Here is a 23,793-nt window from a genome sequence, read left to right as displayed (position 1 = left end):
CTTTGTTAGAAAGTGAACCACCTGAGATGAAATTAGAGTGTACTATGAAAGGAAAGGTCTCACCCGAGTAATGAAGCTGAAGGGTTGTCATTCCACACGTGAAGTGTCTGGACACAGTCTGAGGTGAAGCATGTTGAGGAGGCAATCGTTGCGTTGGTTAGGTTGTGATCAGCGGATGCGATATTATTTGATATGGATTGGGAGACGCATACAGGAAAGTGGGCCCTATCCAAGGGTTCCAGGACTGGGGGAAGTAGGGGCTATAGAGTGGAGATGTGAGGTTCCTGCTGTCTTAGGGTTCAAAAAGACAATGGATAGTTAATGTTATCATCACATTATTTGGTAATTGGGTTAACTTTGAAAAGTCCTTTTGTTATGGTTTGCTGTACAGTACCCAGTATCTTGTATATAGCTGTGCGATTGGATGCTTCTAATCTACTTGGCCTAGGCTGGGAGTGGGTGGGAGGGATGGGTCACAGTCTTTTGGTGGTGGGAATGGTGTTTATGTACACTCCTAGCAAAATGTAGACATATAAATCACTAGTTAATTAATATGAGAGGGGGAAAATCAATTGTATGTCTCAAAGTTTTTCAAAACACAAACTGAATCTTTTTAATATTATATAGGCTGTATTTGATTTGCGGACTCTCTCAAAAGCCTAGACCAAGTGGATTTTTTTTTTTTTTTTTTTAACCAGAGCACTTGCTCAGCTCTGGCTTATGGTGTAGGGGATTGAACCTGGGACTTCGCAGCATCAGGTATAAATCTCTTTGCATAAGCATTATGCTATCTATATTTTACTTATACTTTGCATAAGCATTATTCCCTGTATTTACTTGTTATTCCACAAAATGGGAAATGATAAATACCCTAGGCAGTGGAAATAGCACAGCTTAATACTTTTTTTTAACCCGCTGCACCACCCAGCTTAATACTTTTATGAGTAGTATCAATCCATTTATTATGAGGGAATTTGCTTCTGTGTGTACCCTTTACCTCCAAAAATGTACCTTTCAAATAAAAGGATAATGGATAGTATAAGTGCTTATATTGTTTTTGAAATGAAGGATGTTGTGAATACTGATTTCTAGTAAAACATTTGTTACATAATCAAAAAAAAAAAATCACAGAAGATTGTCTAATGAAATGGGTCTGTTCCGGGAGTTGGGCAGTAGCACAGCAGGTTAAGCGCACATGGCACAAAGTGCAAGGACTGGTGTAGGGATCCCGGTTCAAGCCCCTGGCTCCCCACCTACAGGGCAGTCGCTTCACAAGCAGTGAAGCAGATCTTCAGGTGTCTCTCTTTCTCTCCCCCTCTGTCTTCCCCTCCTCTCTCCATTTCTCTCTGTCCTAATAATGACAACATCAGTACAACAACAATAATAACTCCAACAACAATAAAAAGACAAGGGCAACAAAAGGGAAAATAAAATAAAAAATTAAAAAAAGAAATGAGTATGTTCCCAAGCAGAAAACATTAATAGGAAAGCTGGATTTCTGCAACAAGAGATAACTAATTCTCAAACAAAGGAAATGTTCTGCAGGTAGAATATATAGCAGGCTTTCTTTGTGAGAATATGTGAAAACTGTACTTATTAACTGGATTGTTACTCATTGAGGCAGTCATTCCATAGAAAGAAACTCAAAAATCAGGACGTAGAGATTAAGCTGACCATTTACTTGTCTTAGGGCAATTTAGGTAAATGACTTTGTATAAAACATTTTTGGTAGCCTGAGCACCCAGTGGTTAGAGTACAGAACTTACATGTTTGGGGCTCTGGATTCAGTCCCTGGTATCGCATATATTGGAGTGATGCTCTGGTTCTCTGTCTCTTTTTTCATAAATCTAGTTGGAGAGTCATTTAAAAACAAAAATGTCTGAAGGGAACTGAAAAGCCATATGCTGTTCTTTTTTTAAAAAAAAATCTTGTTTGGGAGTCGGGCAGTAGCGCAGCAGGTTAAGCGCAGGTGGCGCAAAGTGCAAGGATCGGTGTAAGCATCCTGGTTCGAGCTCCTGGCTCCCTACCTGCAGGGGAGGCACTTCACAAGCGGTGAAGCAGTTCTGCAGGTGTCTGCCTTTCTCTCCCCCTCTCTGTCTTCCCCTTCTCTCTCCATTTCTCTGTCCTATCCAACAACAATGATATCAATAATAACAACAATAACTACAACAATAAAACAAGGGCAACAAAAGGGAATAAATAAATAAATATTTTTTAAAAAGTCTTGTTTATTTTAAACTTACACAGACACCCAGAGCACTGCTCTTTCTGGCTTATAGTGGTGCTGGGGATTGATTTTGTAACTCCAGAACCTCAAACATGAAAGTCTTTTGCATAACCATTATGCCCTGCTGTTTATTCTTTTTTTAAAATTATTAATTTTTAAAAAAATTTATTTTCCTTTTTGTTGCCCTAGTTGTTTTTCCTGCTGTTTATTATTATTATTTTTTTAAGATTTTATTTATTTATGAGAAAGGGGAGAGAGAGAAAGAACCAGACATCACTCTGGTACATGTGCTGCCAGGGATTGAACTCAGGACCTCATGCTTGAGAGTCTAGTGCCTAAGCCACTGTGCCACCTCCTGGACCACTCATGCTGTTTATTCTTAAGTGAATAAAATGTCTGCTCCAACTTTAACTGAAAAGATACACTTGAAATGTTTTTATCCCTGTTTAGTTTTCTGATGTTTTTTATCTGCTACTCCATGACTAGCCAACTATTTCTGTCTAATTCTCAAATCAAGTAAATTCTTAATGTGAATGAAACCATTCTTTCTTCTGGTTGGATTTTGAAAATGGTGTATGTGTGTGTGTTTATTTTATAGACCAGAGAAATTGAGAGGTAGGGGGAGATAGGGAGAGATGGAGAAACATCTGCAACACTGCTTCATCACTCACGAAGTGTTCCCCCTGCACATGAGAATCAGGGCCTTGAACCTGGGTCTTTGTGCATGGTAATATGTGCACTTAATCAGGTATGCCACTCAGCCCCTTGTGTCTATTTTAAAAGGATTTGAAAAGATGCATTTTTTCCCTTAAAATTCATTTTTTAATTCTTTTTTTTTAAAGTTTCTTTTTAAAAATTATCTTTATTTATTGGATAAAGACAGAAATTGGAAGGAGGAGGGGAGATAGGGAAGAGACAGAGACACCTGCAGACCTGCTTCACCACTCGCAAAGCTTTCTCCCTGCAGGTGGGGACAGGGGGCTTGAACCCGGTTCCTTGTGCACTGTAATATGTGTGCTCAACCAGGTGCACCACCACCCGGCCCCCTTAAAACTTATTTTATTAGATAGAACAGGGAAATTGAAAGGAGATTGGGCTGGTAAACAGCATAGTGGTTATGCAAAAAAGACTTACATGCCCGAGGCTCTGAGGTACCAGGTTCAGTCCCCACTAACAGTACAAGCTACAGCTGAGCCATGCTTGGGGGTCGGGGACTGTCTCTCTTTCTCTTATTTTACTTTACTTTTCTTTCTTCTTCTTTTTTTTTTGCCTCCAGGGTTATTACTGGGGCTTGGTGCCTGGACTACAAATCCACTGCTCCTAGAGGCCATTTTTTTCCCATATTGTTGCCCTTGTTGTTGTCGGTATTGTTATTGTTGCCAGTAATGTTGTTTCATAGGACAGAGAGAAATCGAGATAGGAGGGGAGACAGAGAAGGGGAGAGAAAGACACCTGCAGACCTGCTTCACTGCTTGTGAAGCAACCCCCCTGCAGGTGGGGAGCTGGGAGCTCGAACAGGGATCCTTACGCTGGTCCTTGCACATTGCACCATGTGTGCTTAACCCACTGTGCTCCTGCCTGACCCCTCTCTTCTATTTTTCATTGAAATAAATAGACTATTAAAAATAAAAAGAAATAGAGGGGGAGAGAGATAAACATCTGCAGCACTGCTTCACCATTCATGAAGCTTTCTTGCCCACTGCAGTTGGGGACTGTAGGCTTGTGCTTGAGTCCTTGCACATGGTAGTGTGTGTGTTCAACCTGGTGTGCCACTCCCCTAGTCTGAAAAAAACTAAAAACAATCTATATACTATAAGGAAATCTAATATTCAGAAATCTCTCATGCAAGTGGATTTATAGTTGTGAATACAATATAAAAAGCATTATTATTATTTTTTGGAAAGTGTTGACTTTCCAGTGAAAGTGGTTTTGTAGAGGAATGGGTTTGGGAGGAGAGAAAAGAGCACATGGCAAAGCTAAGGATCAAGATATAAGTGATGATTACTTGGAAGATGCATAAAAAAAGAAGAAAAATTGTCATGTGATGGAGCCCAGTTCACATTCAAAATAGTTGTAAAAATACGTTGATTACATTAAATAATAAAATCATTTAGGTGTAAATGATGCTAATATTGGGTTGTCAGAAAAATGATGTATTTTTTTACGCTATAATGTATTATGACTTTTTTGACAGCCCAATATATAGTCGAGTTTGAACTCTTATTTCTGAATTTAATTTCATTGTTTAAAACACGAAGCTGTAGCCAAGAAGATAGTCTAGTGGTTATGCAAAAATTTTTCATGCCCAAGGCTCCTCAGTCTGAGGTTTTATCTCTGGCACCACCATAAATCAGAGCTGAGTTGTGCTCTGGTTAAAACAGAATAGTAAAATGGATTGCTGTACAAATCTTTATTATGGAGCTAGTCTGTATCACACCTGGTTGAGTGAAGTATACAAACAATGTGTGTTTATCTGATTTTTTAAAAAATTATATTTATTTATTTTCCCTTTTGCTGCCCTTGTTTTTTATTGTTGTTATTGATGTCATCATTGTTAGATAGGACAGAGAGAAATGGAGAGAGGAGGGGAAGACACAGAAGGGGAAAGACAGACACCTGCAGACCTGCTTCACCGCTTGTGAAGCGACTCCCCTGCAGGTGGGGAGCCGGGAGCTCAAACTGGGATCCTTATGCCGGTCCTTGCGCTTGGTGCCATGTGCGTTTAACCTGCTGTGCTACCGCCTGACTCCCTATTAATCTTTTTTAAAATCCGTGTTTATCTGATTTTTATCAACTTCAGCAATTTATTCTGTTCTGCCTTAGGTGTGAACACTTTCGATCTATGTTCCAGTCTTACTGGAAGGAAGACATGAAGGAGGTGATAGAAATAGACCAGTTTTCTTACCCTGTGTACCGTGCCTTCCTCCAGTACCTCTACACAGATACTGTTGATCTGCCACCAGAAGATGCTATAGGTACCAGAGCTACCTGGTCAGAAATATTGGATTGTCAGAAAAGTCATGACATTTTTCTCTTTTGCCTCCATGGTTATTGCTGGGGCTTGGTGCCCACTATAGAGCCACTGCTCTTGGTGGCCATTTTTTCCATTTTTTATTGGATAGGACTGAGAGAAGGGAGATAGAGAAAAGACACCTGCAGACCTGCTTCACCCCTTGCGAAGCGACCCCCCTGCAGGTGGGGATCCGGGTTCTCGAACCAGTATCCTTGTGTGCGTCCTTGCACTTCGTACTTTGTGCACTTAACCCAGTGTCCCCATGTCATATTTTTCTGTTTTTCAAAGCAAAAGTATGACATGACTTTTCCAACAATACGTGTTCTTATAGTCTTACACTGTTGAAATTTAAAACATTTCAGGGTTATTGGCTGTTGCTTGGCTTTAGAAAAAGACCTGAACAAAGTTTCTTTAAAAATAGTATTGCATAGTTGTCATGGTTAGTAATTATGGGCATAAGTTTATTTTTCACTGTGGACATACCTTTATTTATTTACTTTTGTTATAAATCCAATGCTCCTGGCAGCCAATTTTCCCCTCTTTTTTCCTTCTTTATTTGATAGGACAGAGAGAAATTCAGAGGGGAGGGAGATGTAGAGAGGGAGACACCTATAGACCTGCTTCACTGCTTGTGAAAAGTCCCCCCTGCAGGTGGGAAGCAGGAATTTGATCTCAGGTCCCTGCACATGATAATGTGTGCCACAATCCAGCCGCTCATACCTTAAATTTTAATACTGAAGTTTAAGCTGCTTTTGAATTGAGTATATCATTTGGAAACGAGGGGAGTATCCATTTCCTATTTACTATGTAAGAAGTTAAGTAAAATGCATATAACATGTTTTTTAAAAATTTTTTAAAAATATTTATTTTCCCTTTTGTTGCCCTTGTTATTTAACATTGTTGTGGTTATTGATGTCGTTGTTGTTGGATAGGAGAGAAATGGAGAGAAGAGGGGATGACAAGGGGAGAGAAAGACAGACACCTGCAGACCTGCTTCACCACTTGTGAAGTGACTCCCCTGCTGGTGGGGAGCTGGGGGCTGGATGCTGGGATGCTTATGCCGGTCCTTACGCTTTGCGCCACGTGTGGTTAACCCGCTGCGCCATCGTCGGACTCCCATAACAGATGTTTTGGAGATTAGGGAGGTAGGGAGTGAAAGAGAATTTAATAAAAATCAGTCATATTCTCCAAGAAACTTGCTGACTTATCTATGTCACTTCAGCTACCAAATTGAAGTGTTTATTAATTGTTAGAAATTATTTGTCTTAACTTGATCTAAACTTCCCACACTTTTTACTTTTAGGTCTTCTGGATTTGGCAACATCTTACTGTGAAAATAGACTGAAAAAACTTTGTCAGCACATTATCAAGCGAGGAATTACTGTCGAGAATGCATTTTCATTATTCTCTGCTGCAGTGAGATATGATGCAGAGGTAACATAAAACAACAAAAACCCAACTACCCTTAGCTCCCTGTGTACTTGTTTCCCCTTTTTTCTTGCATGAAGCCACTTCTATGCAGGGAATCAGTGAATTTGAATGATAGTTAAAAAAAAAAAAAGGTAGAAAAATCTGGTTTTACTTTGCAAAACAGTTGTCCTCTACTTTCATTTTTTACTACGTTAAACTGAGGTTCTAACAGCTATATGGCCAGTTGAAATAAAAAAATGCCATGCCTAATTGGACTAACAGGCAGTATATTGTAGTTTCAGGGATTTTTTTCAGGGTTGTGTAGATTAGTTTTTAAGACCCAAGTCTGTCACAAGTTAAGGATGCTATATGATTTATATAGTTCTGCTCTGAAATTCTGTCATAACTCAAAACTACTCGTGGAAGAACTTGCTCTCGAACTTTTTTTTTTGCACTGGGTGAAATTCTTAATCTGGATTCACTGGAGAGACTATGAATGGATGGAATTCTGGGAGTCTGAAATTTTGTATTTTGATACATGCACACGAAGTTAAGAAAGAAGTATCATATTGTAATATCCCACTGAACAAGAATTGTGTTCATCTGTGTATGCTAAAGTTCCTGGAATGTAGAAGGCACTGAGTGATGAATGTTTGTTGAACTGAATAAAGATTATACTACCTGAAGGGTGCATTAGGATAGTGAACTAAAGACTGTTATGGTGCGTTTCAAAAACTAACAGAGAATAAAAGGTGGAGAGATAGTTAGCTTTGGGGTGATAAGGATGTCTAGCTGAGGTTAAATGGCACAATCTGTTCTTACAGGTATATTGTTACTATTATGAGGAACAATGCTTGATCTTAGGGGGTTTATGAAACATTTACAAAAATGTAAAGTTGTGAATCATTGAGTGTGGACAGACTTCTTCTTTACTTGAGGATCAAAATCAACCACTAGGTTTTGCATTCTCAAAATATATCCTGTTTTTATTTGATATTATCAATATAAATAATTGGTAAGATCAAATTTAGCTGTTTTTGTCTTTGGTGGCCTTTTCAACAGATGGAATGGTGAACAAAGTAAACTATTTTTTTTTATTTTTAAAAACAAAAAAATATTTATTCTATGATTATTGGGTATAATCTACATATATCAAATAGGTCACATTTATTATGTTGTTCAGATCTATATTTTTTTTCTTTTCTTTTTTTTAAAGGATTAATTAACAAAACCATAGGATAGGAGGGGTACAACTCCACACAATTCCCACCACCCAATCTCCATATCCCACCCCCTCCCCAGTAGCTTTCCCATCTCTATCCCTTTGGGAGCATGGACCCAGGGTCATTGAGGGTTGCAGAAGGTAGAAGGTCTGCCTTCTGTAATTGCTTCCTCGCTGAACATGGGCGTTGACTGGTCGGTCCATACTCCCAGTCTGCCTCTCTCTTTCCCTAGTAGGGTGGGTCTCTGGGGAAGCTGATCTCCAGGACACATGGGTGGGGTCTTCAATCCATGGAAGCCTGGCTAGCATCCTGATGGCATCTGGAACCTGATGACTGAAAAGAGTTAACATACAAAGCCAAACAAATTGTTGAGCAATCATGGACCCAAAGCTTGGAATAGTGGAAAGGAAGTGTTAGGGAGGTACTCACTGCAAACTCTAGTATACTTCTGCTTTCTTACTTTGGTGCCATACTCCAAACTCAGTCAATTTCTGCATTGTGTTTCTACTTCTTCTTTTTTTAACATGCATAACATTCCCCAGATTCCCATTTAACAATACAACCCCCACTATTTCATTCATCATTTTTCATGGACCTGTATTATCCCCACCTACCCACCCACCCCAGAGTCTTTTACTTTGGTGTAATACTCCAATTCCATTTCAGGTTCGACTTGTGTTTTCTTTTCTAATCTTGTTTTTCAACTTCGGCCTGAGAGTGAGATCATCCCGTATTCATCCTTCTGTTTCTGACTTATTTCATTCAACATGATTTTTTCAAGGTCCATCCAAGATCCGCTGAAAACGGTGAAGTCACCATTTTTAACAGCTGAGTAGTATTCCATTGTGTATATATACCACAACTTGCTCAGCCACTCATCTGTTGTTGGACACCTGGGTTGCTTCCAGGTTTTGGCTATTACAAATTGTGCTGCCAAGAACATATGTGTACACAGATCTTTTTGGATGGATGTATTGGGTTCCTTAGGATATATCCCCAGGAGGGGAATTGCAGGGTCATAGGGTAGGTCCATTTCTAGCCTTCTGAGAGTTCTCCAGACTGTTCTCCACAGAGGTTGGACCAATTTACATTCCCACCAGCAGTGCAGGAGGGTTCCTTTGACCCCACACCCTCTCCAGCATTTGCTGCTGTTATCTTTTCTGATGTGTGACATTCTCACAGGAGTGAAGTGATATCTCATTGTTGTCTTGATTTGCATTTCTCTGACAATCAGAGACTTGGAGCATTTTTTCATGTGTTTCTCGGCCTTTTGGATCTCTTCTGTGGTGAATATTCTGTCCAAGTCCTCCCCCCATTTTTGGATGGGGTTATTTGTTGTCTTGTTGTTGAGTCTGGCAAGCTCTTTATATACGTTGGTTATTAAACTCTTATCTGATGTATGGCATGTAAAGATCTTCTCCCATTCTGTGAGGGGTCTCTTGATTTGGGTAGTGGTTTCTTTTGCTGTGAAGAAGCTTTTTAATTTGATGTAGTCCCATAGGTTTATACTTGCCTTAGTCTTCCTTGTAATTGGATTCGTTTCATTGAAAATGTCTTTAAAATTTATGCGGAAAAAAGTTCTTCCAATATTTTCCTCTAAGTATCTGATACTTTCTGGATCAAGTCCTTGATCCACTTGGAATTGACTTTTGTATTTGGTGAAATACAGTGATTCAGTTTCATTCTTCTGCATGTTTCAACCCATTGTTTGCAACACCATTTGTTGAAGAGACTCTGCTTTCCCCATTGAATAGTCTGGGCCCCTTTGTCAAAGATTAGATGTCCATAGGGGGCCTCATTTCTGGGCTCTCGATTCTATTCCACTGGTCAGTGTATCTTTTCATGTTCCAGTACCAAGCAGTTTTGATGACAATGGCCCTATAATACAGTGTGAGATCTGGGAGTGTGATGCCTCCAGTTCTGTTCTTTTTTCTCAAGATTGTTTTGGCAATTCTAGGTCTTTTCTGGTTCCAGATAAACATTTGTAGCATTTTTTCTATTCTCCTAAAAATGTGCTTGGGATCTTGATGGGGATAGCATTAAATTTGTAGATGGCTCTGGGTAGTATATTCATTTTGATGATGTTAGTTCTTCCAACCCATGAACATGGAATATCTTTCCACTTCTTTGTGTCTTTTTCAATTTCTTTGAGTAGTGACTCATAATTTTCAGTATACAAGTCTTTCACTTCTTTGGCTAGGTTTACTCCTAGATATTTTATTGTTTTTGTTGCTATAGTAAAAGGAATTGATTTCTGGATTTCAATTTCTTCTAACTTAGTGTTTGCATAGAGGAATGCCACTGACTTTTGAATGTTAATTTTATAGCCTGACACCTTACTGTATTTCCTGATGATTTCCAAAAGCTTCTTGCTGGATTCCTTAGGTTTTTCCATGTATACAATCATGTCATCTGCAAATAAGGAGAGTTTGACTTCTTCTCTTCCAATCTGTATGCCTTTAATTCCTTGCTCCTGCCTGATTGCTATGGCAAGAACTTCCAACACTATGTTGAATAGTAATGATGATAGTGGGCAGCCCTGTCTAGTACCTGGTCTGAGGGGAAATGCTTCCAGTTTTGCACCATTGAGTATGATGTTGGCTGTAGGTTTGCTATATATAGACTCCACTATCTTCAGGAATTTTCCATCTATTCCCATTTTTTGTAGTGTTTTGATCATAAAGGGATGTTGTATTTTGTCAAAGGCTTTCTCTGCATCTATTGATATGACCATGTGGTTTTTGGTCTTGCTTTTGTTGATGTGGTGGATCACATTGATTGATTTACGTATATTAAACCAACCTTGCATGCCTGGGATAAACCCCACTTGGTCTTGATGAACAATCTTTTTGATATACTGCTGTATCCGGTTGGCTAGAATTTTGTTCAATATTTTCACATCTATGCTCATCAGAGATATTGGTCTGTAGTTTTCTTTTTTGGTTGTGTCCCTGTCTGCTTTTGGTATCAGGGTGATGTTGGCTTCATAGAAGCTGGCAGGGAGTATTCCAGTGTCTTCAATCTTCTGGAAGACTTTTAAAAGTAGAGGTATTAGTTCTTCTTTGAAAGTTTTGTAGAATTCATTTGTAAAACCATCTGGTCCAGGACTTTTATTTTTGGGAAGATTTTTGATAACTGTTTCAATTTCATTAGCTGTGATGGGCCTGTTCATGTTATCCACTTCCTCTTGACTTAGTTTTGGAAGTTGGTAGGTATCTAGGAAATCATTCATTTCTTCCAGGTTCTCTAGCTTTGTGGCATATAGTTGTTCATAGAAGCCTCGCATGATACGTTGAATTTCTGCAGTGTCTGTTGTGATTTCTCCTCTTTCATTTACTATCCGGTTTATTTGGGTCTTCTCTGTTTTTTGTTTTGTGAGTCTGGCTAAAGGTTTGTCAATTTTGTTTACTCTTTCAAAAAACCAACATTTACTTTCATTGATCTTTTGTATGGTTTTCCTATTCTCAATGTTATTTATTTCTGCCCTAACTAGTGATTTCTGTCCTTCTGGTTGCTTTAGGATTCCTTTGTTGTTGTTCTTCTAGGTCTTTAAGATGTGCAGTCAGCTCAACAATTTGTTTGGCTTTGTATGTTAACTCTCTTTTCAGTCACCAGGTTCCAGGTGTCATCAAGATGCCGGCCAGACTTCCCTGGATTGAAGACCCCACCAATATGTCCTGGAGCTCAGCTTCCCCAGAGACCCACCCTACTAGGGAAAGAGAGAGGCAGACTGGGAGTATGGACCGACCAGTCAATGCCCATGTTCAGCGGGGAAGCAATTACAGAAGCCAGACCTTCTACCTTCTGCAACCCTCAATGACCCTGGGTCCATGCTCCCAGAGGGATAGAGAATGGGAAAGCTATCGGGGTAGGGGGTGAGATATGGAGATTGGGCGGTGGGAATTGTGTGGAGTTGTACCTCTCCTACCCTATGGTTTTGTTAATTAATCCTTTCTTAAATAAAAAAAAAATTAAAAAAAAAAGATGTGCAATCAGGCTGTTTATTTGTGCCTTTTCTTGTTTCCTAATGTGTGCTTGTATAGCTATGAACTTCCCTCTTAGGACTGCTTTAGCTGTGTCCCAAATATTTTGATAGCTTGTGTCTTCATTTTCATTGAACTCTCAAAACATTTTGATTTCTTCCTTGATTTCCTCTTTGACCCAGAAGTTGTTAAGAAGTGTACTGTTGAGCTTCCACATTTTGGCACTGTTACTAATCTTTTGTTGATTGTTAAGTGTTAGTTTAATTCCACTGTGGTTTGAGAAGATGCTTGGGATGATTTCAGTGCTCTTGAATAGGCTGATGCTGTCTTTGTGGCCTAACATATGGTCTATCCTTGAGAATGATCCATGTGGATTTGAGTAAAATGTGTATTCCAGTTTCTTGGGATGAATGACTCTGAAGATGTCCAATAGTTCTAGTTTATCTATCTCTTCATTTAGCTCCCTTATGTCTTTATTGATTTTCTGCCTGGATGATCTGTCCAGTTGAGAGAGTGGGGTGTTGAAGTCCCCTACTATGATTGTGTTACTGTTAATATATTGCTGTAGCTCTTTCAGTAGAAGTTTGATGTATTTAGATGGCTTCTCATTGGGTGCATATATATTAATAATTGTTAAGTCCTCTTGATTGACTGATCCTCTGAGCATTAAGTAGTGTCCATTCTTATCTTTTTAAATCTTATCTATTTTAAAGTCTATCATGTCAGTTATGAGAATAGCTGTTCCTGCCCTTTTTTGTGGGCCATTGGCTTGAATGATAGTTTCCATCCTTTCACTTTAAGTCTGTGTTTGTCTTGTTGCGTTAGGTGAGTTTTCTGTAGACAACATATTGTTGGGTTGTGTTTTCTGATCCATCTTCCTACTCTGTATCTTTTAATAGGTGAATTCAGGCCATTGACATTTATTGATATCAAAGATTGAAGATATTTTAACGCCATTCTTGTAGAGTTTTAGAGTGTTTTGATATATGTCCTACTTGTGGTGGTCTGGTTGTTTATAGGAGACCTTTCAGAACTTCTTTCAGGGCAGGCTTGGTGATGGTTGCTTCCTTCAACTGTTGCTTGTCTGAGAAGGTTTTGATGCTTCCATCTAGTCTGAATGACAATCTAGCAGGATATAGTATTCTTGGCTGAAAGCCTTTCTCATTGAGCACTCGATAGATATCTTGCCATTCTCTTCTGGCCTGTAGTGTTTGTATGGAGAAGTCTGCTGCTAATCTTATGGGTTTTCCTTTGTAGGTGACTCTTTGTTTCTCTCTTGCAGCCTTGAGGATCCTTTCTTTATCCTTATTCCTTTCCATTCTAAGTATGACATGTCTTGGTGTCTTTAGGTCTGGGTTAATTCTGTTTGGGACCCTCTGGGCTTCTTGAATCTTTGTCTTTGGTGTTGTCTAGACTAGAGAAATTTTCAGCTATTATGGCCTGGAGAATGCTTTCTTCCTCTCCTTCTCTTTCTTCCTCTGGAATGCCAATAATGCGTATATTGTTTCTTTTGAAGTCATCCCATAGGACTCTGTTGTTGTTTTCAGCATCTCTTTATCTCTTTTTGAGGTCTCTTACTTCTTTTTTAGTTGTCTCTAATTCATCCTCAATCTTTCTAATTCTGTCTTCAGCCTCATAGATTCTATTTTCTCTGCCCTCTACTGCTTTCTGGAGTTCATTTATTTTGTTGCCCTGCTCTGATACTGTTTTAGCTTGTTCAGCTAGTTGCCTTCTTAGCTCAGCGATTTCAGCTTTCAGCTCTCTAATAACCATGAGATAATTAGAATTTTCTTCCATATTCTCATTTGTTGTTCCTGCATTTCTGATTACAATTTCAAATTCTTTACTCACTCCTGTTATTATTTCCTTAGCTAATGTTTGGATGTTGAACTCGTTGTTTTGTGCTTCACCCTCTGGAGGACTTTTAGCTGGACTCTTGTCCTGGTTCGAGTCTCCAATATTTTTTCTTGTTGTTTTAACCATTTTATATATTATGTTATGAGTTCCCTTTATCAGTACTTTTCAAATTATTGATCACTATTGCCTGGATTGACTTGTGTCTAAGTAATTTAATTAAAGGGTTTACCGTGGTGGAAGTTAACAGTTTTTTTCAATCCCTGAGTTGGAGCTCAGTGGTGTAAAAGCCTCTTTTTTTTTTCTTCCCTGTAGGCTATGGGTGCCTGAGGGCTTTTAAACTATCAATAGGCTTCTTCGCTTAATCACTGACTCCTGACCAAGAGATAAAGCAGGGGGTGGCAGAGATAATCCAGTGGTTATGCAAAGAGACTTTCACAGCCCCTCAGCTATGCCATCGAGGTATAGATCTTCTCCTGAGTTTCCCGGTTAGATCTCTGTCCCCTGGTGTCTCCCTCCCTGTTGCTGCTCCAGATTCTGAAGGTAGTAGCAATGGAGACTCAGAGTTGCACTTGGTGAGTCTCTGGGGAGTCCTGTCCTCCCATAAGCTGTCCCCTTGTTGTGGAGCATACTGGAGGTGGTGTCTCCACTGATAAACTGTTGAACTGTAAGCAGTCACTTAATCTCTCCTTATGCCCCTCTCTCCTCTCTGTCACCAGCCACGCGTGTTTGTACTCACGGGTGATTTACTGGGTTCCTGTGGTCATTCTAGTCCTGTCTTGTTTAGGTCCGGATGGTCTCCTTTGGTATTCCTAGTTGATCCGGGAGAGGAGAGGAGAGGAGAGAAAGCGATCTGCTGCTCGTAGCTCCGCCTCCGGAAGTAGAATCCAGATCTCAAAGTAAACTATTTCTGATAGAAAGTGGAAGTACAGTTCTCTTGGATGCTGTGAACTATATTGGAAATGCTAGTACACTAGATCACATCTCTAATCTATGACAACATTTTAACATGGTCAAGACCAGTTCCCTCTATTTGGTGATTTTTACACTCTTCTCTGTGTTTGTCCAGAATCTCCTCACCAAGAACAGTCTCCATTTTCTTGAAGTTAGGATTTTACTGACCAGAACGTTTCAAAACCATCTTGCAAAAACAAATACCTAATCTCTCTAGCTGCTTGAAAAAATTTTCACTTTCAGCTAAAATCTACCTAAGAAATCCTACCAACAAAGTCTTAAGCCACTTCTATCTATGCCATCTCTTCATTTCCTTTACTAGTTTTCTTTTCCTTTTTTTTTTTTTTTTTTTTTTGCCTTCAGGGTTATTGCTGGGACTTGGTGCCTGCACTACAAATCCACTGCTCCTGGAGGCCATTTCTCATTATTATTTTTTTTGTTGCCCTTGTTGTCATTATTATTATTGTCATTGCATTGTTGGATAGGACAGAAAAATAGAGGAGGGGAGACAGAGAGAGGGAGAGAAAGACAGACACCTGCAGACCTGCTTCACCACCCGTGAAGCAAGATACATGGGTTTTAACCGGGATCCTTATGCCAGTCCTCACGCTTTGTGCCATGTGCACTTAACCCACTGAGCTACCGCTCAACCCCCAGTTTTCACTTTTTTGGTACTTAAAAGTTCTTTTTTAAATTTTATTTATTTATTCATGAGAAAGAGAGAGAAAGAACCAGACATCACTCTGGTACATGTGTTGCCAGGGATTGAACTCAGGACCTCATGCTTGAGAGTCTAGTGCCTTAGCCACTGCGCCACCTCCCGGATCACATAAAAGTTCTTGATTTGAGACCACAGATGTAGTTGACTCTCCAGAACCACACCAGTGTGAGCATTTATAAATATATGTTGAATGAATGCATTTGAAACACCTCATATAAAAGTATGCTTTTAAAAAATGTTTAAATTTTTTAAAGATGCAAACATGTAAATCAGAAAACCACACAAAAATCCAGTCTAGAATCCCTCAAATATTTCACATTAAGGTATAAAAATTGGAAAACATAAAACCCAAAGAAAACCACTTTATTTCTAGACAGAACTGATGGAGGAGGTTCTGGTTATTTTCAGAATGTGCATACTGATTAGAATAAATTAAACATCTGGATTGAGTTTATAAGTTATTTCAGAATAGTAGTTTTTTTATTCTGATCTTCCTGGATAATTATTGCTAAATTTGATATTATGATTTGTCTCCAAATCACTTTATAACAGTTACACCAAAAAAAGTTGTAGACATCTTTAATTTCTAAAATACTCATTCTTGATTTTACATCCTACTTAATTATTTCATGGACCTTGAGGATACACATTTCTGTGAGGAAGTTGTTTTTCTTTCTCCAACTAGTCAGTTGGCCATTCTCGTGCTTGGAAAAGATTTGTACTGGCAGAATAGCTCACTAGGTTAGTGTGCAGTTTGTTGTGTATGACCCAGACTCATGCTCAGCCCCCAACACATTGAAGGGACTTTTGGTGCTGTGGTCTCTTCTTCTTCTTTTAATATTTTAGTATTTGTTTTATATTAATGACAATACAGAGAGAAAGACCAGAGCACTGCACAGCTCTGGTCTATGGTGGTACTATGGATTGAACCTGGGACTTTTTTTTTTTTAATTTCTTTATTGGTGAATTAATGCTTTACATTCAACAGTAAATGCAATAGTTTGTACATGCATAACATTTCCCAGTTTTTCATATAACAGTACAACCCCCACTAGGTCGTCTGTCATCCTTCTTGGATCTGTATTCTTCCCATCCCTCCACCCCAGAGTCTTTTACTTTGCTGCAATACGCCAATTCCAGTTGGAACCTGGGACTTTTGAGCCTCAGGCTTAACCACTATGCTGTCTCCCTAGTCTCTTACTCTCTATCTAAATAAGTAAAGTAGAAGAAAATATTTGTTTCAAGTCCAGCAGTTCTGTTATCATTGTTTTATTGAGTAATGCTGCATTTTCTTTTCTAGCTAAAAATCTGATCACTTACAGAATGAAGTGAATAGATCATGCAAGATCTTAAAGTATTTAAGAGTTTTCTGAAGAATGCTTTTCTAATTCCTACAGAACAGGCAGGCAGACTCGGGGCATTGGTTGCTAAATATGAATCAGCTTTGGCTTTGCCATTCTAGGGCTTATAAGAACAAATTAGTAAATTCAAGTTTCTCTTTCAATGCTTCCTTTTCTGTATTTCAAACCTTAATCCAAGGTTGAATCAGATAATTCAATCTTAGATTATTTCCAGTATTCTTAAGACTTTTAGTGTTAAAAATTATTGAATACTGAGGAATGTTATTAATTCCAACTAATTGGAGGAAAGGGCAAGGCAGCACGATAGAGCTAATTTTATAGGTAGTGGAACTGACTGGTAATTGGAAGAACCATTTTTTTGGTTGTTGGAAAAGTCATGACATATTTTTCTATGCACAAAAGCACCATGATATTTCCAATAGCACAATATACACTTGGACTATTAAAAAAGTATTATGGACTACTTAATATTTTAAAGTTCTCACCTGATACATGCATTAACGTCCATCACCCTTCCCCCTATGCTACCTACCTCCTGGGTCACTGTTTTTTATTTCTGATAATTAAAATTATACTGACTTTTCTCTAGAACAGTTAGCCATTTGGTTATAACACCAGCTGTGGTTTTTCTTTGATATTGTGAGGAATATTTGAATTTAACACTTTATCATACATAGAACATTCATCCCACTGGGAATGTCTTTTTGAAAAAATAAGGCATCCAAGCCAGGGAAATGGTTGGAGTTTACACATGGACTTTTATGCCCAAGGCTCAGATGTCCCAGGTTTAATCCCCAAGACCATGATAATCAGAGCTGAGCAGTGCTCTAGTCAAATGAAACCCCACAGGGTCAGATTGTGCTAACCTTTTAAAGTCATTATTTATTTATTTATTTTTTGTCTCCAGGGTTATTGCTGGGGCTTGGTGCCTGCACTACGAATCCACTGCTCCTGGAGGCTATTTTTTCCCATTTTGTTGCCCTTGTTATTGTGCTTGTTGTAGTTGTTATTGTTGTCATAGCCATTGTTGTTGAATAGGACAGAGAAATGGAGAGAGGAGGGGAAGACAGAGAGGAGGAGAGAAAGATAGACACGTCCAGACCTGCTTCACCACCTGCAAAGTGACCTCCTGCAGGTGGGGAGCCGGGGGCTCGAACTGGGATCCTTACACCTTACATCGGCCCTTGTGTTTTGCGCCATGTGCGCTCAACCCACTGCGCTACCACATGACTCCCTAAAGTCATTTTTAATGATCTGAAAACTGCCGGCAGCTGACACACACATTAGCTGTGATTACCTCTTCTTGATTAAATTCCAGTCATCTTTCAGCTAGGGAACAGGACCCTGTATGAGTATTTGTTTGCAGTGGTCTGTACTGAAGGAGCAGAAAAGGGCTGTTTTTATGCTTGTGTTGACCTTTCCTATGCTACCAAAAGTTCTCACTTCATGATGATTGGAAATATAGAACTGAAACCCTACAGATCTAAGTGCTGAGTTTTTGCTTTGACAGAACCTTGAGTCTTGACCACTGTAGCCAGCCAAGTTATAAAGCAAGCTACTTGTGAGAAAAGCTTTGTGCGATTGGTTTTTACACACTTGTCTTTGTATACAGTCCAGGTACTTGACTGATTTAATGATTATGTCCCAGCATTTGAAAGAACAAACTGCTGTGGAGTTTTGGGGATGTGTTGACAGGCAGAAATAGATTGGTTGTTATGATATACCACATATATTACTTTCCTTCTGAATTTTGATATTACTTCTATTTGTCTGGTTGGAAAACCCAATCTCTGGATGTTCTCTGGATTGAGTGAATCACAGTAATGAAAGTTGTGTTATTCTTTAGAAATGTAGGAACTTTTTATTTGTGAGAGCATGAAAGTGAATTTATGATCTTTAGGCATTTTGTTAATTTTTTTTTCTTTTTTGTTAATTTTTTTTAATGTGCCACATTAAGGTGATCTTTTTTTTTTATTTAGGTTTCTCTCTTCTCAAACTCAGTAGCCTATATTTTAATTCTTTTCTCCTTAATATGGTAAAACATATGATAGGGACTAAAGTTGCTTTAAGTGTTTTAAACACACCCTTTTAATATGACTATGATAACCATGAGGAACCTTTCCCCCATAGACTGTATGTAGAGGAATCAGATTTGAGGTAGGAGAACCAATGTTTTTACTGTGTTGTAAATGGTATATATTTTACTGATGTCTACTTGCAGTTACTTGCTAGTCTGGTCTGAGGTTTTGGGTGTCAAATAGTCTTTTCTTGGGGAGGGGGAAGGGTTTGGAAAGAAGTAATTCAATCAAAGTTAATAAAAAAAGGCCTCTTGTTTTTATTTTTGTTGTGTATGTCCAGGATTTAGAAGAATTCTGCTTTAAGTTTTGCGTCAATCATTTGACAGAAGTTACACAGACTGCAGCATTTTGGCAAATGGATGGTCCTCTGCTAAAGGAATTCATTGCTAAAGCCAGTAAATGTGGAGCCTTTAAGAACTGAAGCCCAAAGCTGCTGGGGTTTGTGTGAGTGCTCTGGGGCAAGGTGAAGGGTGAAGGTCTGTCCTTTACCCTCTCCCAGTAATGTAATTCTGCAGGTAAAATACAAAAACAAATCAGGTTCTCCTCCCTGCCCCCCCATATCTGAGACACTGGATCTATTACTTTCCTGAACAACTTGTTCCAGATGTGTGTATTTAAAATATGACCGTAGCTTTGGCTGGAGGGTTGTAAATGGGTGAGTGTTTAGCTGGCTGGTATTTTTGGCTTTGATTTTTACTAGTGGAACGTAAGAACTTGAAAGGAGGAATTTGTGGCTACTCTCCTGATGTACATGGCTACAAGCTTTTGATGCCAGAAGTTGGGATAGTCTGAGTTGTGAGAAGGGAGACCCCCACCTTGAATTAAAAATGCTGACTTGGGGCTTGCATTAGTTGCTTAGTTCAACAGCCTTACTGTGAAGGAATAATTGTGGTGACTTAAAGTTTTTGTTTATGCATTTGCACTATTGATGTCTTTTTATAGCTTCAAGATGTATCAGAATACTCAGTATCTGTCAGGATCCCTAATAAGAGCTAAACTGATTGAAATAATTATGTAAAGATGAATTTCTAGATTAGCAAAGAATTCTTTTAAAACGTAAGTGCATAAAGAGTAGTAATTTAGTACTTTGAAAAGTTGATAAAGTCTATTTGGATAAAGGTGAATATTTTATAAATATTAGAATCTCTACTATCCAATAGTGTTAAGATAAAATATGAAAACTTAAGTTAAAATTTAAAGTTGTCCCCCTTTCCCTTATAAATACTAATCATGAGAGGAAAATGATATATTTTGTATGTTCCTGCCTTCCTAAGTTAATGATTACTAAGTCATCAGGTTTGGTGTGTATTAAAAGCAATTTTCTTATAGGATTTAGTGGGATTTATCTTATTAGCTCCTTTATCTAGGCTGGAGACCAGTCAAAGATTAGTATATTTTAAATCTTACCAACTTTCTCCTTCATTTTTCTTCTTTTAGTTGTGCTAGATCTAATATCCAGTACAATAAAATTTTAAAAATATCAAAATTATGATTTCCCTAGGAAATTCCCATTTAACAGCATCTTTTCAGGGTGTTTTTTTTTTTTAAGGGTGAAGTGGTCTGTTTATGCAACATGGGAGGTTAGAATGCCTGCGAGTTTCATGTGCACACATGGAGCTTGCTATAAGAACAAAGATTTGCTCTGCTCCAGTTCCCAGTTTGATTTCCATTTTTGAATCCTCCTTTAGTGAACTCTTCTCTGCTTGGAAGTCTCACATACATAATTAAAGAGGAGGGGAGAGATGCTCTAGCAGTGTTTTAAAATAAGCTTGGAGTTGGGGGTGGGGTGGTAGTGCAGCAGGTTAAGTACACATGGTGTGAAGCACAAAGACCAGCATAAGGATCCTGGTTCGAGCCCCTGGCTCCCCACCTGCCAGGAAGTCACTTCACAAGTGGTGAAGCAAGTCTATAGGTGTCTCTTTCTCTCCCCCTCTTGAGATTTCTCTCTGCCCTATCCAACAACAACGACATCAGTAACAACAATGATAAATAACTACAACAGTGATAAAACAACAAGGGCAACAAAAGGGAAAAAAAGTTGCCTCCAGGAGCAGTGGATTCATGGTGCAGGCACCGAGCCCCAGCAATAACCCTGGAGGCAAAAATAAAATAAAATAAAATAAAATAAGCTTGGAGGGTAGGCAGGAGTGAAATGGTTATTAGAATGAGGGTCCAAAAGATAGGAATTCCTTGGTAGGTGAAATACTGTCCTTCAAATCCTAGTCCTCCACTCTCCTGCAGTTTTTTTTTTTTCCAAACTATGTTGCCAGAGGGCTGGGTGGTGTCCCACCTGATTGAGCACACACACTAGAGTGCGTAAGGACCAGAGTTCAAGCCCCACTCCCTACCTGCAGGGGGAAGCTTCATAAGTGATGAAGCAGTGTTGCAGGTGTCCTTCCCTCCCTTCTTTTCGTCCCCATATTCCCTTCCCTCTCAGCTTCTCTGTCTTAAAAAAAGTTTTCAGGGAGTTGGGTGGTAGCGCAGCGGGTTAAGCGCACGTGATACCAAGTGCAAGGAACAGCGTAAGGATCCCAGTTGGAGCCCCCAGCTCACCACCTGCAGGGGAGTCGCTTCACAAGCAGTGAAGCAGGTCTGCAGGTGTCTATCTTTCTCTCTCCCTCTGTCTTCCCCCTCCTCTCTCTATTTCTCTGTGTCCTATCCAACAACGATGACAACAATAATAACTACAACAATAAAAAACAAGGGCAACAAAAAGGGAAAATAAATAAAAAGAAAGGAAAAAAAAAAGTTGTCATGATGAAGCCCAGTTAGTTACTAGACTAGAATGAGTTCTGCAAAAATACCTTTTCTTTTGGTTGATCACTGTACATTAATTTATTAGCTGTGATGGGTTGTACTTGTAATGACTGTGCTGTGCACTTACAGTTCTGGCAAGACAGGAACTTCAGTAATTTACTGATGGTCTTACTTGAAAAAACTTTACCCAAAAGCACAAAGAAATCATCTCTATAGATGATTTATTGACTCAGTAGATATTTACTGAATTGCTAATAGCAGTAAAGAATCAACCCTCGTTAGATAAATGAATCATTTATCTAAATATGTATATAGTAAAGAACATAGGAATAAGTACTTATCTTTAATACTCATATTTTTCTATTTTAAGATTTTTATTTATTGATTTATTAGAAATGATAAAGAACCAGACATCACTCTGGTACATGTGCTGCCGGGGATTGAACGTAGGACCTCATGCTTGAGAGTTCAATGCCTTATCCACTGTGCCACGTGGTTTTGTTTTCTAACAATACCAAGAAATAATGAATACTATTCTTAGAATTGCTTTAATTAATCTGGTGTAATAATGAAAACCAGAGCATTCATATCTCTTCAACTACTCCTACTTTTGAGCTCCTTATTGGAACAGTGCTTGATAATCTAGAAAATAGGCTGTATATATATATATATATTTTAAATAATTTCTTTATTGGGGAATTAATGTTTTACATTCAACAGTAAATACAATAGTTTGTACATGCATAACATTCCCCAGATTCCCATTTAATAATACAACCCCCACTATGTCATTCATCATCTTTCATGGACCTATATTCTCCCCACCCACCCACCCACCCCAGAGTCTTTTACTTTGGTGTAATACTCCAAAAAATTAGGCTGTATTTATATAGTATTTAGAATAACATGTTAGTAATCTGTTAAAAGTCATATAGAGGTTTCTCCCCCATAAAAAAAAATCAGTAATATGTATCCTTAAGGAAAATTAGGGCAGGGAGATAGCATAATGGTTATGCAAAGAGACTGTCATTCTCATGCCTGAGGCTTAGATGTCTCAAGTTCAATCCCCTGCACCACCATAAGCCACAGCTGAGAAATGCTCTGGTATAAAAAAAAATACAAAAATAAAAGTAAGACATACACAAAAAAGTAAGAAAATTATAGCAGATGCTGCACTTGGGTGAATTTTTCAGGTGTTATGCTAAGTGTATTCATCAAATCAGAAATACTGTATGATTTAATTAATATGAGACTCCTAGAGTAATTAGATTGAGACCATGTAGATAGTTGCTGCTAGGAACTGGAGTTTGGGGGTGGAAAATGGAGACAATGTTAGCACAATACGGTAAATGTACTTAATGCCAATGGAACTGTACACTTAAACATGCTTAGTATTGTCAACTTTTTTGATAGGACAGAGAAATTGAGAGAGGAGGGGAAGAGAAAGACACCTGTAGACCTGCTTCATTTGTGAAGTGAACCCCTTGCAGGTGGGGAGCCGGGGGCTCGAACCAGGATCCTTGTGTGGGTCGTTACAGTTTGTACTATGTGCACTTAGAAAAACCAGTGCTGTGATTTTTATCAGGTAACATACTAAGAAAATAGGTACAGCCATAAACATGTCAACTGTTTTCTAGCTACACACATCATAAAAGTACTCTGGCTTTGTTAACTGTTGAAAAATTGTACAGTAGAAAGAAAAGATCTGGAACTTTTGTAATGCTTATAAATGAAGGGACCAATAGAGTTCCTACCATTAAGGAATGTATAATTAGGAAAGATAGGTTTAAGCATTACAACTATTCAAAATAGAGAAAACCTGCTAAAGTCAATGTGAAGCAGTTCTGAATTTGTTTCAGTGATGTTGGGGAAACAAAGGGTGCTTTTTAGCTCATTTATAATACTAGGTATGTGGCACAAGAACAGAATTGGAGGGGTATAATGGTATTTCTAGAGTTTACCATAGTCATGCTTGTTCACCAGAGCCATATTTTTATTATCATCATAATGTCACCATTGTGATAGGACAGCTTTTTTTTTTGTACAGAAAGACAGAGGGAAAGATAGAATAGTAGTGAAACTTTCTTCAGTGCCATGAATACTGGGCTAGAACCTGAGTCATGTGCATGGCAAAGCTTGTACCATATCCAGGTGAGCTATTTTGCCAGTTCATAATCATATTTTGTTTGGAGAAAGCAAATCAGGCTTCTTT

General features: G+C 38.6%; 1 protein-coding gene across 3 annotated transcripts in view; it reads left to right on the top strand.

Annotated features, from left to right (window-relative positions):
* RCBTB1 (RCC1 and BTB domain containing protein 1) overlaps positions 1-20,674 on the top strand; it is a 77,882-nt gene extending 57,208 nt beyond the window's left edge. For 2 of the 3 annotated variants that reach the window (XM_060194863.1, XM_060194864.1), the window contains 3 exons: positions 5,051-5,202; positions 6,544-6,674; positions 19,105-20,155. In XM_060194863.1, the coding sequence (XP_060050846.1) occupies positions 5,051-5,202; positions 6,544-6,674; positions 19,105-19,245 (424 nt within the window). In that variant the 3' untranslated portion in view covers positions 19,246-20,155. Of the gene's footprint in view, positions 1-5,050; positions 5,203-6,543; positions 6,675-19,104; positions 20,156-20,373 lie in introns of those variants that run through there. The other variant, XM_060194862.1, reaches the window with a different exon arrangement.
* The last annotated feature ends 3,119 nt before the right edge of the window (positions 20,675-23,793 follow it).

Source organism: Erinaceus europaeus, chromosome 7 (assembly GCF_950295315.1).
Source record: "Erinaceus europaeus chromosome 7, mEriEur2.1, whole genome shotgun sequence".
Classification (NCBI taxonomy): domain Eukaryota; kingdom Metazoa; phylum Chordata; class Mammalia; order Eulipotyphla; family Erinaceidae; genus Erinaceus; species Erinaceus europaeus.
The sequence above is the reverse complement of the archived record's forward strand: the minus strand, read 5'-3'. Positions and strand labels throughout refer to the sequence as shown.